A 14,411-nucleotide genomic window follows, 5' to 3' on the forward strand; every position below is an offset into this window, starting at 1 on the left:
GACAAATACAATTGAGTGAAATGCATTTAAGTAAATGTCTCGATTTATCACGTGTCTGTGTGATTTGAGAGCTTTCTCCGAGCTGCCGCTCACTTGTGCAGGTTCTCGAGGAAGTTCTTGTGGCGCTGAATGGCCTCCTCGTGTTCCTTGATCTGCTGATGGTGGAACTCGGCCTGGTGGATCTGGTCGTTCTTCAATTTCTCCAACTGGCTTTTTTGCTACAATAAATTTCAAACAAAAAACAGGCATAACAAAAGATTAGAACATATTGTACTCGAACTGAAAATAGCAAATCGTAAAAAAGCTAATTAAGGGTTAGCTTAGACCGTTCCGGCCCCCCACCGGGGCCGCTCATCAATTATTGACAACGCTGCCTGTCATCATTAGCCACCTGCCCCGTCCCTACTTTGGTCACAATATAAGACGAGAGGCTTTGGCCGCTCCACAGTGTCTACAATTCCCCGCTTCGTCAATGTCACGAGCAAATATTTGGTAGCACACATTTTTAGCACGTCAGGCTAATGCAAATTACCTTACCCTTGGGAAACCAAAGCTCTGGCACACAAGAGAAGAGATCGAAGCAAGCCAAAGTGTTGTTGTAAGTGCGTTAAAAGTGGCTTGGGATAAACCATCTGCCGGGTTTAAGAACCTGAACCAGGTGTGTATCTGTGTGTCTCAGCATCACCTATAGGTGTAGTGTCTGTTCTGCGCGTGCTCATCGTCTGAGCCAGTTTTCAGTTTATAGTTGGCCGCACGACTGTCAACTGGCATCGCCGATCCGACGAGCAAGCAAAAGGTGGCAAAGAAAGTGTTCGGGAAAGATTGGGGTCAGTGTATAATATTATTGCGCATTTCAGGCCGCATCTGGCCAAATATTAAATACAATAAAATTCCATATTCTGTGGAACTCAAACAAGACTAATTGAGAGTCAACAACAGCTAGACAAAGCTCTCCCTTTCGATTATACGTTTCCGCGCTGCTCTCGCTTTTCCCCTAACACTTATCAGGTCCCCAAAAATTATTCAAAGTCAAGCCAAAGTTGATAAGAGGCCCCTCATTGACGGACTAAAGCATTTAGCCCACAGCCGAGCTACAGAATGGAGCATCTCCGGCTCTTGCTGATCGCCCTCTCGCTGACCCTGGCCCATTCGGCCTACAACAGCGCAGGCGGACCACGGCCACCCCGTCCAGTGCGCACTGTAGAGCCGCTTTTGCAATGGCAGCAGCTGGAGTACGGCTTCCCAACTGCCCAGGATCGGCAGGACGCGCAGACAGCTGGAAATCTGGTGCCCGAGAACGGGACCCCCATCGATGTGCAGGCGCAGCATATGGCCAATGGCATGGTGCGGGTGTTCACAACGATTCCGAGATTCGCCAACGGCATCCCCTACACGCTGGCTACAGTCTCCGATCAAGTGGGAGGGAAAGGCCCTCTGCTGCAGCCCTATCCCAGCTACTCCTGGCACAACGGCCATGGCGAAAACTGTGATCTGATCACCTCGGCCTTCCGTGTGGCTGTAAGTAGTTAATGCTACGATCCTACTACGAATTGAATGTTCGTTAAAACAGAAACTCCTCTCTCCGCCAGATCACTGAGTGCAATCAGATGTGGGTGATCGACTCGGGCATAATTGGAACCGATCAGCTGTGCCCACCACAGCTGCTGCAGTTCGACCTGAAAACCGATAGCCTCCTGCACCGCTACCGTTTCCCCAACGACACCTACATTCCACGGGGCTCGCTCTTCATCACGCCGAGTGTCCTGGTGCAAGATCCACCACCACGCGGCTCTTGCAGCCGCACCATGATCTACATTGCTGATGTCAGCTACCACGGACTGGTCGTGTACGACCACCAGGCGAATACTGCCTGGCGAGCCGAGAACCGCTTCATGTACCCCGATCCGGACTACGGGCGCCACACGATTGCCGACGAGAGCTTCGACCTGATGGATGGTCTCTTCTCGGTGAACAACGACAAGCGCAACCTATACTTCCATCCGCTGGCCAGCGTTGGAGAGTATGCCGTGCCCCTAAGTGTGCTCAACCGAAGGGAGAACTGGGCGAGCGGAGTGGAGGCCATGGCGGATCAGTTTAAGCTACTGGGCAGGCGCAAGAGCGAGTGCGCCGCCTCGGCCATCGACAGCATGAACAATGTCTACTGCGTCACTTTCAATCCCATCAAACTGTTTGTGTGGAACGTCAACACACCCTACAGCTCGCGGAACTTTGGCGCCCTGCCAGCCAAGTCCGAGGATCTGCAATTCGTCAGCGGCATGAAGGTGGTCCGCAATCCGGCCGGCTACGAGGAGCTTTGGCTGCTCTCCAACCGCTTTCAGGTAAGTGGATAGCATGGCTAACTCTTGTGGATTGACCAAATATAACTCTTTGTTGCAGAAAATTTCTGCGGGCACACTGAACTCCAACGAAGTAAACTTCCGGATATTGCGCCGCAAACTGGATGATGTCCAGGGCGGCGTGTTCTTTGCCAGCGATGATGAGCTCTCCAACCGACTGGTGTTCAAACCATGAGGGGGAAATCAATGGCTAATATAACTCGTTATAGCCCCTTACTTAATTCGTGCTTTGGACCAAGTTACAAAAACATATCCCTTATGCAATGTGGTCCTTATTTTCAAAGGAAGACTCCAGAAACACTTTCCAGATTTGATGGGTGTATGATCGGATAGGGAACGATTCGACCCACATCACTTTACGGCGTACATTGTACCAATTGTCATATAAAATCATATTTTTTATAATGGTACGAGATTATTTGATTGATAAGTGCTGAAACATACTACTACCCGACTAAAACTGGTTGATTCGAGTAGTAGCCACAAGACCTAGGCTTGAACTCCGGATAATCTCATCCTGACAGTCGCATCTTTAAACTTTATATAATACTGATAAATAAGGCCTATCATATAATACATGCATCTGATATGGTAACGTAACAAAATTAGTTTCATGCCAGACTCCACTGTATGTACTCGAGTTATTCAATTACGAGTCTCTTGCGGCACCACAATTGTCGCAAAGTTCAGGTTCGTGGTTATCGCCAGATGATTATGCAAGGTTTTCACTGTGGTTTCAGCAGCGGCGTTGTCTCAACATGATTGAAAAAGGGGTACCTATTGACGCCCCGCCGCTGGTCATAGCTGTTCCAGATTTGTGCGATTTGTCTGCTGACAAAACCGAAACTGGATTGTAAATCGAATTTAATAACTAATGGACAATTGATAACAATTAATGGGCCAATGAACCGTTTGGACGTCATGGCGCATGGCTGTGGAAGCCAAAATGGGTGGAGTGCATAATTATCCAGCACTAGGAACTCGTTTTTTGAAATATGGACACAAATACAAGCTACAGTCAAGTCAACGAGAATTTCAATGCACAATGTTTGTGTGCAATTAAACCAGTTGCAAAAGTTGACCCGATTGGCCTGCTGGTGGTGGTAGACGGAGACGGATTAGAAAGACATGGGCCAGTAAGTGGCGGCGCATGCGCAGTCTCTGTTTGGAGTTGGAGTGAAGCACACATCTCGCGAAAGTGAAAGGATTACAGCATGGTACAGCATTTGATAACTTTCGGCTTCTGCGTCTGCTTCTGCCTCAGGTTCCTGCTGGCTGCATCCGCACAGCATGTGCAGGCCCAGGCCTTGGACAGTGTGTATCAGGCATACAATCTGGAGTTGGCCTTTCCCTCGGACCTCGAGCGGGATAGAGTGCTGCGTGAAGGTCTCTACGATCCCGCCAATGTGATTCCCATCGATGTAGACGTGTACTATAAGCGTAAGACTCGAGACAAAATTCCCATAAGACAGCTCTGATTGCATCCCTTTTGTTCAGATGGCGATCCAACGCCCTCAATCTTTGTGACCATTCCGCGCTTTGCCAAGGGTGTGCCCTATTCCCTGGCCTATGTGACCAACGAGATGAAACCAAATGGGACCCTTCTCCAAGCCTACCCCAGTTACGAGTGGCACAAGACTCACGGCGCCGACTGTAACGGCCTGACCTCTGTCTACAGGACTCAGATAGACGACTGCGGACGGCTGTGGATCCTGGACAGCGGCGAGATCGACTTTGTTCAGCTGTGTGCCCCGCAATTGTATGCCATTGATCTGGAGAATGGCCAAGTGGTGCATCAGTACCGCATGCCGAAACGCCTCTACAAGGAGGGCGTCAGCCGTTTTGTATCGCCCACCATTGAGCTGGATTCGCGCAATTGCGATGTGGGATTTGTGTACATGGCGGACTCTATCGGAGACGGAATTGTGGTGTACGATGTGGCCGCCCAGCAGTCGTGGCGCATCGAGAACAAGTATACCTATCCGCATCCCGATTTCGGAACATTCACCATCGCGGGAGATAGCTTCCAGCTGTGGGACGGCACTGTGTCGACCACTCTAACGCCGCATGCCTTGGGCGTGAAGCGAATGATGTACTTCCACTCCCTCTCCAGCGAATGGCAGATGGCCATCCCCCTGGACGTGGTCAACAACGGCAGCAACTGGAAGCTGAACGACGTGAGCGCCGCTCTGGATCAGTTTGTGGTCCTGGGGAAGCGGGGCAGTCAGTGTGTGGCTGCTGCCATGAGCGAGACGGGAATGCTGCTCTGTGGCCTGGTAAAGCCAGCCAGCATTCTGGCCTGGAACACCCAAACACCCTACACGCATCAGAATCTGGTCATGCTCATCGAGGATGAGGAGCGACTCCAGTTCATGAGCGGTCTAAAAATCGTGCGGAATCACGAGGGCAAAGAGGAGCTATGGGCACTATCGAACCGATTGCAAAAAGCATTTGGGGCCGGACTCAACTTCAAAGAGATCAACTTTCGCATACAGAAATGCGGGGTTCAAGAGCTGCTAAGCGGCGGGCCGTGCTATTAATTGGGATTGTCGTTAGTCTTGCTTCCAAATAAAACTGATAAGAATTTGCTTGTTTTTCTCGTTCCACTCACCTTCTTGTAGAAGTACTCCTCCTCGCGGGCGGCCTCCATCTTGCCAAAAGCGCCGCCAGCCTCGCGGATGGAGCCACCGCCGCCACCGCCCTTGCCGGCTCCACTGCCGAGATCACCCAGCTGGCTACTCATCTTGGCCACCCTGCAGGAGAATCAAATGATAGTCCAATCAGTTCTTTGAAAAGTGTTACGCAACAAATGAAGTAACCGTATACACACACACACATACACACACAAACACAGGCGGACAGAGGGAAAGCCGGCCGCTGTTTCGGGGTCAAACGTAAAGCCATTTAATTCGAAATTGTTTATCTTATCGCATATTGACGAAAACTGCCATTCGGAGCATACATACATAACAATTGGTCGGAAAGTCTCCTTCCCATCCACCCAGAAAATGTATATTAACGTTGGTATGTCAGCTAATTAGCAGTTTAGAAACAACTAAATACTTACTGGAGCCCGGCGGGGTAGAGGCGGGAAACGCTACGACGTACAACGAACATTCTTAGTTTTTATTGGACGATCTGAAAAGATTCAACAGTTCATTAGTAAGCCCCATGAGTTGCAGTTTACTCCATAGCGACCGCCATCGAAATTGGAGTGCATTCAACTTTGAAAATAGCAAAGTTGAACAAAGACTCGTCTATAGATAGGATAGCGAATGTCTTTGCCTTTTGTTTACACAAAAAGAGCCATGCATATACGCACAAGCTAATATTTCACAAACAAATGGCTTCCCTTACATATATAAATATAATAAAATGCCGGCGCCACTAACTTACTTGATTTTTTTCGCAAAATTGTATGGCGCAAGTTTGAGCTTTCTAGTAAGGTGACCTTTCCATAAAATATACGGTCTGACCCACAGAAACATACCGAAACATACCATCTCATTTGAAGAATATACCAACTAATTTAAGCTCTACATTCCTCGCTTTTGATATTCCCTCCAATATTACTAGCTATCTAGATCTCTCAGCCCTGCCCACATAATTTTATCCAATTAATGAATCTATTTTCTACTCGACAGGCTTATTTGAAATACTTGACTTTGATTATTTTTGAATCAATGTTGGTTCCTCACCAACAATAGCGTCTCGTATGATGAAAAACTTGCCTTAGCCCACTAAAGCCCCCCTATTTAAATAGTTCAACTACTTGAGGTAAATGGCGGAAAATATTAACGATTGTAAATTCTTCTTGTAGATTCATGCAATCTTTCATCTGAACTTAAAAAAAAACAACTATATTTTTCACCTGAACTTCGCTAACATAATTAAATTTTCATTATTTTCGGTGGAAAATTGAGATACCCCCTTGGCTTTTAATAGGTTAATAGTTCTCCGTCAAGGATTGGACACCATATTGCTCAATTTAGAGATTCCGTCGAATATTATTAGCTATATAGAATATTTAGCCATGCCCACATAGTTTTATACGATTGGTAAATCATTTTTCTACTTAACTGGTGTATTCTTAATACTTGCTTTTATTGCATTTTGCGTAAAAAGAGGTTTTAGCGAAATAAGTCAAACAAAAAACAAGTAGCGAAATAGGTCAATCAAGACAAACGAAAAAGGAAATTCGTTCATATTGCTCAATTTTGATATTCCATTGAATAATGCTGACAAACTAAATCTCTAAGCAATGCCCACATAGTTTTATCCCATTGATGAATAAATTTTCTACAAGATTGGATAGTTTTTTACCGTTGCTTTTATTGTATTTATTGTTAAAAAAGGCTTAAACGAAAAAGTTCAACAAAAAAAGAGTCGCTATATTGCGTGTAAGCCGTAGTATACGCTTTTGTATACCCTATTTTGTTAATTGTATATGAAAGTATTAATATTGATATGAAGAGAAAACGTAACTAGTAACCTTTTCTCAAATTGACATTTTTTAGACATATTCATGTATATGATGAGTATTTTGTATATATATCTCGATCCTGATACCTATTCTTGGTCTCTGCAAGAAGACAATAAGCTTTAAAATATCGTTGAAATATTGAAAATAATATTAAATAATATTGATTAATATTAAAATATATTGAAAATAAATTGTTTTTGCCTGGGATGACAAACACATTCACAATTCTATAACATCCATTCCCCCAGGGTATGTGTGTATAGAATGGGACTCACTGTTGTCAACCGGTTATGACGACTAATTCTTGGTTAATCTTTCTTCCGTCGAATATTCCCAGCTATATAGATCTCTCAGTTTTGCCCAGATAATTTTATATGATTGCTGAAACAATTTTGATCAAGATTAACTATTTTTAAGTACTTGCATGTTTTTTGTTTTGACAAAAACACGATTTCAACAAAAATGTTCAATAGTCGCAGGTTGTGACGTCATGGTATTTGCAGACTCATTTGTTGTCAACCAGGGTATGGGCGTTTGTATACCCTATTTCGTGAATATTATATAAAGATACTGTTTTCCAAGCTGCTTTCAAATGTTATTAATAAAGGCCTTGTTTTAGATTGCATTTTTTTGGTCTATTCATGCATTTGATTAGATATTTGTATAGAAAACCTGATCCCTGTAGCGATTCTTTGTCTCTGTAAGAAGACCACTAATTGCAAAATATCGTTTAAATTGATACTGACTAGTTTCTGCATTAATTAGAGCATGGGATGAAACACATTTCCGCAATTCTATATCATCCATTTCCCCAGGGTATGTGTGCATGGAATTAGCAACATGTTTGTGTATGGAATGGGACTCATTGCTGCCAAAGCGAACTGCGGCGAACTCAAATTCGATTCAAAAAACGACCAATTCTTTGTTCCGTTGAATAATACTATCTATATGGAACATTAAGCCATGCCCACTCAATTTTGTACGATTGATGAATCAATTCTTTACATGATTGGTCTATTCAAAATACTTGCATTTATTGGATTTCTATATAACATTGAAAATGAAATTAATAAATGACAAAAATACCATTTAGCACTAAAAAACACCACATGGGAGCGCGGCGAAAACCAGTATGTCTACAGTATGACCCTCAGAACAGCACCGAAACATACCGTTGGATTTAAAAAATATACCGTAAATATGCTGTCGAATTCAAGTTCCATTATGCATATTCCTCGATTTTTATATTCCGTCGAATATTATTAGCTAGATGGATCTCTCAGCCATGCCCACATAATTTTATCCGATTAATGAATCAATTTTCTAGTTGACTGTCTTATTTTAAATACTAGCTTCTATTGGATTTAAATTTTCAAAGCTGTATATATATCTCGATGCCGATAACTATTCTTGGTCTCTGTGAGAAGGCCACTAACTGCAAAATATCGTTGATTTACCTTGAAATATCCTTTTACCTTTTTTTTGTTGCTCATTCTGTGTCCATGTTGTGGGACAGTGCTGCCCATTTCTCGATAGATACTCTCAATAATAATCGAGTTGATATCGATGCATCGGTACTTTTGGGCGATAAGTGAAACATATCGGCGTTTTATTTTAAAAATAATATTATAGACGAATGTGAATGAATTTCAAATGTCTGTCTTGTCATCGAGTTATGCATAATCATTACATTTTGCATTCCATACCTTATTTTCCAATATAAAATTCGGTAATATTTCTGATGCCCTGAATGCCACTGTGATATGGTATGTTTATAGACATCTGCACTAAATTCTAACCCTCAGATTGACTTTTCTGATAGATTTGGGACATTAAATTGTACCTGTAAATTATACCTCCAGCGCTGGTAACTACCTGTGCTATATACGCGGAGAATGTGGTCTGGTTTGTGTGTTTTTGCGAAATTACGAACCATGGAAGTTCGTCCAGCCAGAGAGAGACGAAAGTAATAATGCCGTGCACATAGTGTCAGGCTCTAAGAATTGCTGGATTAGACTGAAGTTTTGGAAGGAAGAACGGAAGAATAAACAAAATGGTGGGCCCCACAATGATAACGATAATGGCAATTAAAAAAACCGCAAGAGGATGATGCTCCTCTAGAATTTGTTTCTTGCCGCAGGTATATCAAGAATGTTAGATTACTTTTGTTTGCAAACGCACACTTGAATTACAATACACAAATACGAAACAAAAACACTACACATTAATTCCGCACTAAAACGTTCCAGTTTCCGTTTTTTCCATTTATTTTTGGGGTTTTTGTAAAAGTTAAAGTAGAATCAGCGATCTCACTGTGGGGAACGTTGGCAGCTTACTTCTTCTTGGACACACCCACAGTGCGACCGCGACGACCAGTTGTCTTGGTGTGCTGACCACGGACACGCAGGCCCCAGTAGTGACGCAGACCGCGATGGGAGCGGATCTTCTTCAAACGCTCCAAATCATCACGCAGCTTGGAGTCCAAGTTGGAAGAAGTCAGCTGCCAGTACTTGCCATCGATGATGTCCTTCTGTCTGTTGAGGAACCAGTTGGGCACTTTGTACTGCAGAGGGTTGGTGATGATGGTGACAACCTTGTCGACCTAAAAGCGAAATGAAGAAAATTCTATTAGTTGGCGTTCGAAAAGTCTACGGTGTTGGCTTACCTCCTCCTCAGTGCATTCACCGGCACGCTTGGTGAGATCCACATCGGCCTTCTTCAGCACAATGTTGGAGTAGCGACGACCCACACCCTTGATGGCGGTCATGGCAATACCAACTTTGCGCTTGCCATCAATGTTCGTATTCATGATACGAAGGATGTGCTGGAACTTCTCTGGGATAACGAGCGACTGCAAAAAACAAAGGCAAAAGTTGCATTACACGAAACACAAACAAAGGAAACAGAAATTGGCAATGTCATTTTCGCAGCAAAAGTTTTGCCCTTGTTAGGCTGTTTTAATGCAGCATAAACTTGTCATTGCATACTTCATGCTATGCACTGAACAATTTCACTTCAGCCTAATGGTTTTGTTCTTTGATGCACCGAGATATTGCAAATTTTTTCGACGACGCACCATTTTTGCCGTTTGTATGAGACAAATTCTCGAATTGGAAAGAAAGAGAAAGAAAACGGATGTCGTCTTGACGTTGGTTGCAGTGTGACCGCGGTATTCCGACAAAAATATAGGGTCTGACCATCAGAAATATACCAAAATTATAAAAATATACCGTAAATATACTGACGAACTTAGCCCACTTCAGCCCCCTCAGGTAAATGGCTGAAAATATTAACGATTGTAAATTCTTCTTTCCTCTAAACTTGAAAAAACACCACGATATCTTTCACCTGAACTGCGCTAAAATGAGTCAATTTTCATTATATTCGGTGGAATATACCCCCTTGGCTTATAATAGGTTAATCGTTTTCCGTCAAGAATTGGAAACAACATTCCTCGATATTGATATTCCGTCGAATATTACTAGCTGTATAGAACTTTCAACCATGCCCTCATAGTTTTAGTCAATTAATGAATCAATTTTCTACTTTACTGGCTTATTGTAACCACTTGCTTTTATTGGATTTCTATATACCTTTGAAAATGAAATTTAATAGCTTGATGAAATTGACTAAATATACCATTATATACCGATATAGCCCGACTAGCCCAGCCCTGGTTTTCTGTGAAGTGCCGTTATAAAGATGCCTGGAATGAATGGTAAATTAATGATAATAATATGATAATAAGTGCACTTATACAGTATGAAATATTTTAGCTCTCAACTGCGTTGGACAAAACGATTTGGTGTCCTTGCGCATCATTTGCACTATGGCGCGCAACCGAGAGTACAATGTGGAGGAACTGGACAAGTACGGGAACACGGCCTTGCTGAAGGCTTGCTATTTGGGGCGCTTGGAATGCGCTCGCACTCTTTTGGAGTTTGGAGCTAATATTTACGCGGTTAATTACTTTGGACAAAATGCATTAACCTTGGCCACATACTCTGGAAATTGTCCTTTAGTTCGTGAGCTACTGCAACGCCGTTCCTACAAGGATTTTAATCTGTCTTCGCTTATTCCCGCCTCTTGTGTAGCCGCAATGCAAAGCCATGTCGATATTGAAGAATACTTTATGAAAGTGGATTCAAGTGGTGAGCACGATCAGACGGTGCACGGTAAGTTCATAGCATATACATTTGTATATATTCGCTCATATGCTTTCTTTTTAATAGGTCTTGGCGTATACGATTTGCACGAAATGGTGGAAAAGGCTAAGAAGATAGATCAACAAATGCAGTCCTCTCAGCCCACCTTTATCCATCATCGCTTCCGCTAACTGCCTTTGAAAAACTGCAAGACCATAACAACAATAAAATTATTATTATTCATGTCATTATTCATTATTTTTGGATATGCCTACTGCCTTATTTAATTTCTTCGATGGAGCCATTTGCGCTCGATTCTTTGGCTCGATGTGCAAGAATATCCAAGGCAGGGCCATTCGCCGCCCTGCAAAAAAAATATCAGGCAAATAGTAATATATTGTTAGTTTAAGAACTTGGGCAGACGTCGTGTCTTTCCACTCAACTTGTTAATGGGACACTGAATGTCTCTTGGACGCTTGCAGCAGTCGGCCCCATCGTGGATGTTATCACAGTTGTCGCAGGTGGTACCATCGCATATCAGAGCCTTGTCGCTGCCCTCGGCTGTCAGCAGAACTGATCCTCCGGGCAGTCATTTAGTCACAGCGCCAGAAGGCGGATATACAGTCGTTGCTCATGTCACTACTCCGGCCACTTAAAATTATCTGGCCGGATACACGCCGTAGTTCTGCTTGTCCCCCAGTAGCATCAGATGCTTGGGGCACGAGCAGACGTCGTGAGTACTCCGTGTCACACCCCGCTGGCTACTCAGTTGTGGAAACAATTTGGGCTACTGTGAAGACACGTGTGATTGCGCAGCACTTTTGCATCCGGTGTCCACACGGCCCGGATGTCGGTGAACTGCGACAGACGATGCAGCTCCACGGAACAACGCCGTTGACAGCCATCGTTCCACTCCGGCTTGTCCTCCAGCCAGTACATAAATCTCTCCAAGGTGGCAATGGGGCCAGGTTTTTCCGAGTCCCCGGTGTCGTTGACGCCTACGGATTCACCCAGGAAGCTAAAAGAGGCAACGTTTTAGGAATACAATTGTGCGAATGGTCACGTTAATGATGTTGGAGTAGGAGCAGGTCCAGAAGAGCAGCCGCCCAATGATGTCGATTGCAATGTCGAACGGCTGTCCGGAGTTGGCCAAGAGGCTCACCTTTGTGCCATTTGCCAGAGAACGCTTGATGCTGTGACTCCTGCCTTCGATCTGGAAAAACAAAAAGAAGGGATAGGGATATTAATCCTCCTTACCCAGTAAATGTAATGCGAGATCGGATCATATTCCACGGCGCGGAAATTCTTGCCGGACACTGGCAGCGGCACATTCGGGCAGTCTGTCGTGTTCGGCAGCAGTCGGCCGAAGCTGTTCCTCTGGCTGAAGATGATGTAGTTCTTGCAGGAGACCCCGTCCTTGGCCAGCTGGTAGTGGGTGGTTCAGGCACAGGTCATGCCCCGTCTGCCAGGATGGGCCAGGCACAGGTGGGAGCAGCCCCCGTTGTTGACCTTGTACTCGGTCGAGATGCGGCCAATGTGCTCCTGGCGCGAGAACAGCAGGAAGGCGGCAGGCAACACGCAGGGGGTCGCGGGACTTGTACAGGCAGGGGTGGAGCAGGCCCCATTCCCCACGGCACACGCACCAGACGCCAGAATCCTGAAGACGCCGGTGTTCCACCCCCACCCCCAGTCCAGGGTCTGTTCTTCTTCCTTTTTCAATTGTTTTTCAATGAAATTCGTCTTCTGGGGGCTGAGGAAGGGAGTAGTGGGCCACAACTGCGCCAAAAGGCGCCGCTGGTCTTTAAAACGGCCGTCCACGGGAAAATCTAATAAAAAGATTATTTTGTTTTGTTCCGCAATTGAGATGGCAGTGCTTCGATAAATCGCTGGTGGTGGCAGTTTCTCAATATCGATGCTGTCATCGATGCCGGAATTAAAATCGAATGCAAAGTATCGTTGCCGATAACGAATATTTTAACGAATAACGAATAGATAGATCTCTCAGGCCTGCCCACATAATGTTATCCGATTAGTGAATCCTTGACTGGTTTATTTTAAATATTTGCTTTTACTGGATTTCTATATACCTTTATAAGGGCCCAGGGCTGCTGAAATACACGTAGGTTGGCAGCTCGATCATTAATGATCCTACATATCGACAAGACCTTATCGATACTATCTGAGGCATTGTACATCCCTATCCCGCTCATTTTTGCCCGCCTGATCGATGTAATTTTTTGCAACACGTTCGTCACTCGATTTTAAGTCACTGCTTCAGCCACATTATCCATATTGGGTTGTAAAATTGCACAGCAATTCCACCAGCAACCAGAGCCCTTAGCACACACTACATCGATTCGCATAAATTGCATTTCGTATTATTAAACTAGAGACATCATGTTCGAGGCACGTTTGGGACAAGCTACAATTCTAAAGAAGATTCTCGACGCCATCAAGGATTTGCTTAACGAGGCCACCTTCGACTGCAGCGATTCGGGGATTCAGGTACATTGACACAAAAAAACAATTTTCGGAGCAGCTGAACTAATTTTTCAACTCCCACCCCACCCCAGCTGCAAGCCATGGACAACTCCCATGTGTCTTTGGTGTCGCTGACGCTGCGATCCGATGGATTTGACAAGTTCCGCTGTGATCGCAATCTTTCAATGGGCATGAATCTGGGAAGCATGGCCAAAATTCTGAAGTGTGCCAACAACGAGGACAACGTGACGATGAAAGCGCAGGATAATGCGGACACAGTTACCATCATGTTCGAGTCGGCTAATCAGGAGAAGGTCTCCGACTATGAGATGAAACTAATGAATCTCGATCAGGAGCATTTGGGCATACCGGAAACGGACTTTTCTTGTGTAGTCCGTATGCCGGCCATGGAGTTTGCTCGCATTTGCCGTGACTTGTCCCAGTTCAGCGAATCGGTAGTCATTTGCTGTACCAAAGAAGGTGTCAAATTCTCGGCCAGCGGTGATGTGGGTACTGCCAACATTAAGCTGGCCCAAACTGGCAACGTGGATAAGGAGGAGGAGTCCGTCACCATTGAAATGCAGGAGCCAGTGACGCTTACATTCGCTTGTCGTTACCTGAATGCCTTCACAAAAGCCACTCCATTGTCCACCCAAGTGCAGCTGTCGATGTGCGCAGATGTGCCCCTGGTGGTGGAGTATGCAATCAAGGATCTGGGCCACATACGCTACTACCTGGCGCCCAAGATCGAAGACAACGAGACATAAGGCAGGAGTATACTGTCTCCTCTCATATTTATATCACTTAATGAATCATCCTCCCACGTACAAGCTCATGCCTAACTTTTAAGAATCTGCGAAACCGCTTCTTTTGCTCAATAAAAACAAACCTGTAATAATTTCGAACAAAGTGTTTTGTACTCCTGCCTCTGGTTCTCAATTTGAG

The 14,411-nt window shown here is 44.6% G+C and overlaps 7 protein-coding genes and 1 long non-coding RNA gene across 11 annotated transcripts; 5 read left to right on the top strand and 3 right to left on the bottom strand.

The window, feature by feature from the left end:
• Positions 1–62: 62 nt before the first annotated feature.
• Positions 63–5,829, bottom strand: LOC108160536 (ATPase inhibitor mai-2, mitochondrial). Its single transcript, XM_017294598.2, has 4 exons — positions 5,754–5,829; positions 5,425–5,495; positions 4,969–5,110; positions 63–218 (listed from the first exon to the last, which is right to left on the bottom strand). Exons 2-4 carry the CDS (start codon positions 5,472–5,474, stop codon positions 90–92), a joined length of 321 nt encoding a protein of 106 aa, XP_017150087.1. The 5' UTR covers positions 5,475–5,495; positions 5,754–5,829; the 3' UTR covers positions 63–89.
• LOC108160534 (major royal jelly protein 1) lies at positions 436–2,684 on the top strand. 2 transcript variants are annotated; one of them, XM_033390307.1, is made up of 4 exons: positions 436–598; positions 1,080–1,518; positions 1,590–2,339; positions 2,398–2,684. In XM_033390307.1, the coding sequence occupies exons 1-4, from the start codon at positions 522–524 to the stop codon at positions 2,530–2,532; spliced, it is 1,401 nt and encodes a 466-aa protein (XP_033246198.1). In that variant the 5' UTR covers positions 436–521; the 3' UTR covers positions 2,533–2,684. The 2 variants fall into 2 exon arrangements, with proteins under 2 accessions (XP_033246198.1, XP_017150085.1); XM_017294596.2 differs by having other exon boundaries at positions 437–658.
• On the top strand, positions 3,478–4,945 carry LOC108160535 (protein yellow). The gene is made up of 2 exons (XM_017294597.2): positions 3,478–3,797; positions 3,855–4,945. Exons 1-2 carry the CDS (start codon positions 3,572–3,574, stop codon positions 4,895–4,897), a joined length of 1,269 nt encoding a protein of 422 aa, XP_017150086.1. The 5' UTR covers positions 3,478–3,571; the 3' UTR covers positions 4,898–4,945.
• A 2,657-nt stretch (positions 5,830–8,486) lies between the features above and the next one.
• LOC108160680 lies at positions 8,487–9,277 on the top strand. The gene is made up of 2 exons (XR_001775429.2): positions 8,487–8,606; positions 8,663–9,277. It is a non-coding gene; the product is annotated as an uncharacterized LOC108160680 (long non-coding RNA).
• Positions 9,069–10,039, bottom strand: LOC108160679 (40S ribosomal protein S18). The gene is made up of 3 exons (XM_033392490.1): positions 9,917–10,039; positions 9,506–9,691; positions 9,069–9,442 (listed from the first exon to the last, which is right to left on the bottom strand). The coding sequence occupies exons 1-3, from the start codon at positions 9,917–9,919 to the stop codon at positions 9,173–9,175; spliced, it is 459 nt and encodes a 152-aa protein (XP_033248381.1). The 5' UTR covers positions 9,920–10,039; the 3' UTR covers positions 9,069–9,172.
• A 423-nt stretch (positions 10,040–10,462) lies between these two features.
• Positions 10,463–11,233, top strand: LOC108160613 (DNA replication inhibitor plutonium). The gene is made up of 3 exons (XM_017294727.2): positions 10,463–10,558; positions 10,617–11,015; positions 11,073–11,233. The coding sequence occupies exons 1-3, from the start codon at positions 10,543–10,545 to the stop codon at positions 11,174–11,176; spliced, it is 519 nt and encodes a 172-aa protein (XP_017150216.1). The 5' UTR covers positions 10,463–10,542; the 3' UTR covers positions 11,177–11,233.
• On the bottom strand, positions 10,919–13,089 carry LOC108160614. Of its 3 annotated transcripts, XM_017294729.2 has the most exons (4): positions 12,243–12,622; positions 12,148–12,198; positions 11,429–12,003; positions 10,919–11,349 (listed from the first exon to the last, which is right to left on the bottom strand). In XM_017294729.2, exons 1-3 carry the CDS (start codon positions 12,314–12,316, stop codon positions 11,751–11,753), a joined length of 378 nt encoding a protein of 125 aa, XP_017150218.1. In that variant the 5' UTR covers positions 12,317–12,622; the 3' UTR covers positions 10,919–11,349; positions 11,429–11,750. The 3 variants fall into 3 exon arrangements, 2 of the variants coding, with proteins under 2 accessions (XP_017150218.1, XP_017150219.1); XM_017294730.2 differs by lacking the exon at positions 12,148–12,198; XR_004472611.1 differs by lacking the exons at positions 10,919–11,349; positions 11,429–12,003; positions 12,243–12,622 and adding an exon at positions 12,629–13,089 and having other exon boundaries at positions 12,010–12,198.
• Positions 13,090–13,190: 101 nt separating this feature from the next.
• On the top strand, positions 13,191–14,365 carry LOC108160006 (proliferating cell nuclear antigen). Its single transcript, XM_017293737.2, has 2 exons — positions 13,191–13,490; positions 13,559–14,365. Exons 1-2 carry the CDS (start codon positions 13,383–13,385, stop codon positions 14,231–14,233), a joined length of 783 nt encoding a protein of 260 aa, XP_017149226.1. The 5' UTR covers positions 13,191–13,382; the 3' UTR covers positions 14,234–14,365.
• The last annotated feature ends 46 nt before the right edge of the window (positions 14,366–14,411 follow it).

The sequence above is a fragment of the Drosophila miranda genome, chromosome 3 (assembly GCF_003369915.1).
Source record: "Drosophila miranda strain MSH22 chromosome 3, D.miranda_PacBio2.1, whole genome shotgun sequence".
NCBI lineage: Eukaryota > Metazoa > Arthropoda > Insecta > Diptera > Drosophilidae > Drosophila > Drosophila miranda.

Bases quoted from the DNA above. Each gene is read 5' to 3' on its own strand.
- LOC108160534 (XM_033390307.1), top strand. From the start codon at position 522: ATGCAAATTACCTTACCCTTGGGAAACCAAAGCTCTGGCACACAAGAG. The intron at 599-1,079 runs GTAAGTGCGTTA...TAAAGCATTTAG, and splicing joins AAGCAAGCCAAAGTGTTGTT to CCCACAGCCGAGCTACAGAA. The intron at 1,519-1,589 runs GTAAGTAGTTAA...TCTCTCCGCCAG, and splicing joins CCTCGGCCTTCCGTGTGGCT to ATCACTGAGTGCAATCAGAT.
- LOC108160535 (XM_017294597.2), top strand. From the start codon at position 3,572: ATGGTACAGCATTTGATAACTTTCGGCTTCTGCGTCTGCTTCTGCCTC. The intron at 3,798-3,854 runs GTAAGACTCGAG...CCTTTTGTTCAG, and splicing joins TGTAGACGTGTACTATAAGC to ATGGCGATCCAACGCCCTCA.
- LOC108160536 (XM_017294598.2), bottom strand. From the start codon at position 5,474: ATGTTCGTTGTACGTCGTAGCGTTTCCCGCCTCTACCCCGCCGGGCTC. The intron at 5,111-5,424 runs GTAAGTATTTAG...ATTCTCCTGCAG, and splicing joins CTCTACCCCGCCGGGCTCCA to GGTGGCCAAGATGAGTAGCC. The intron at 219-4,968 runs GTGAGTGGAACG...AATTTATTGTAG, and splicing joins AGGAGTACTTCTACAAGAAG to CAAAAAAGCCAGTTGGAGAA.
- LOC108160679 (XM_033392490.1), bottom strand. The intron at 9,443-9,505 runs GTAAGCCAACAC...TTTCGCTTTTAG, and splicing joins GTGAATGCACTGAGGAGGAG to GTCGACAAGGTTGTCACCAT.
- LOC108160613 (XM_017294727.2), top strand. The intron at 11,016-11,072 runs GTAAGTTCATAG...TCTTTTTAATAG, and splicing joins GCACGATCAGACGGTGCACG to GTCTTGGCGTATACGATTTG.
- LOC108160614 (XM_017294729.2), bottom strand. From the start codon at position 12,316: ATGTGCCGCTGCCAGTGTCCGGCAAGAATTTCCGCGCCGTGGAATATG. The intron at 12,199-12,242 runs GTAAGGAGGATT...TTGTTTTTCCAG, and splicing joins TCTCGCATTACATTTACTGG to ATCGAAGGCAGGAGTCACAG. The intron at 12,004-12,147 runs GTGAGCCTCTTG...TGCCTCTTTTAG, and splicing joins CTCTGGCAAATGGCACAAAG to CTTCCTGGGTGAATCCGTAG.
- LOC108160006 (XM_017293737.2), top strand. From the start codon at position 13,383: ATGTTCGAGGCACGTTTGGGACAAGCTACAATTCTAAAGAAGATTCTC. The intron at 13,491-13,558 runs GTACATTGACAC...ACCCCACCCCAG, and splicing joins GCAGCGATTCGGGGATTCAG to CTGCAAGCCATGGACAACTC.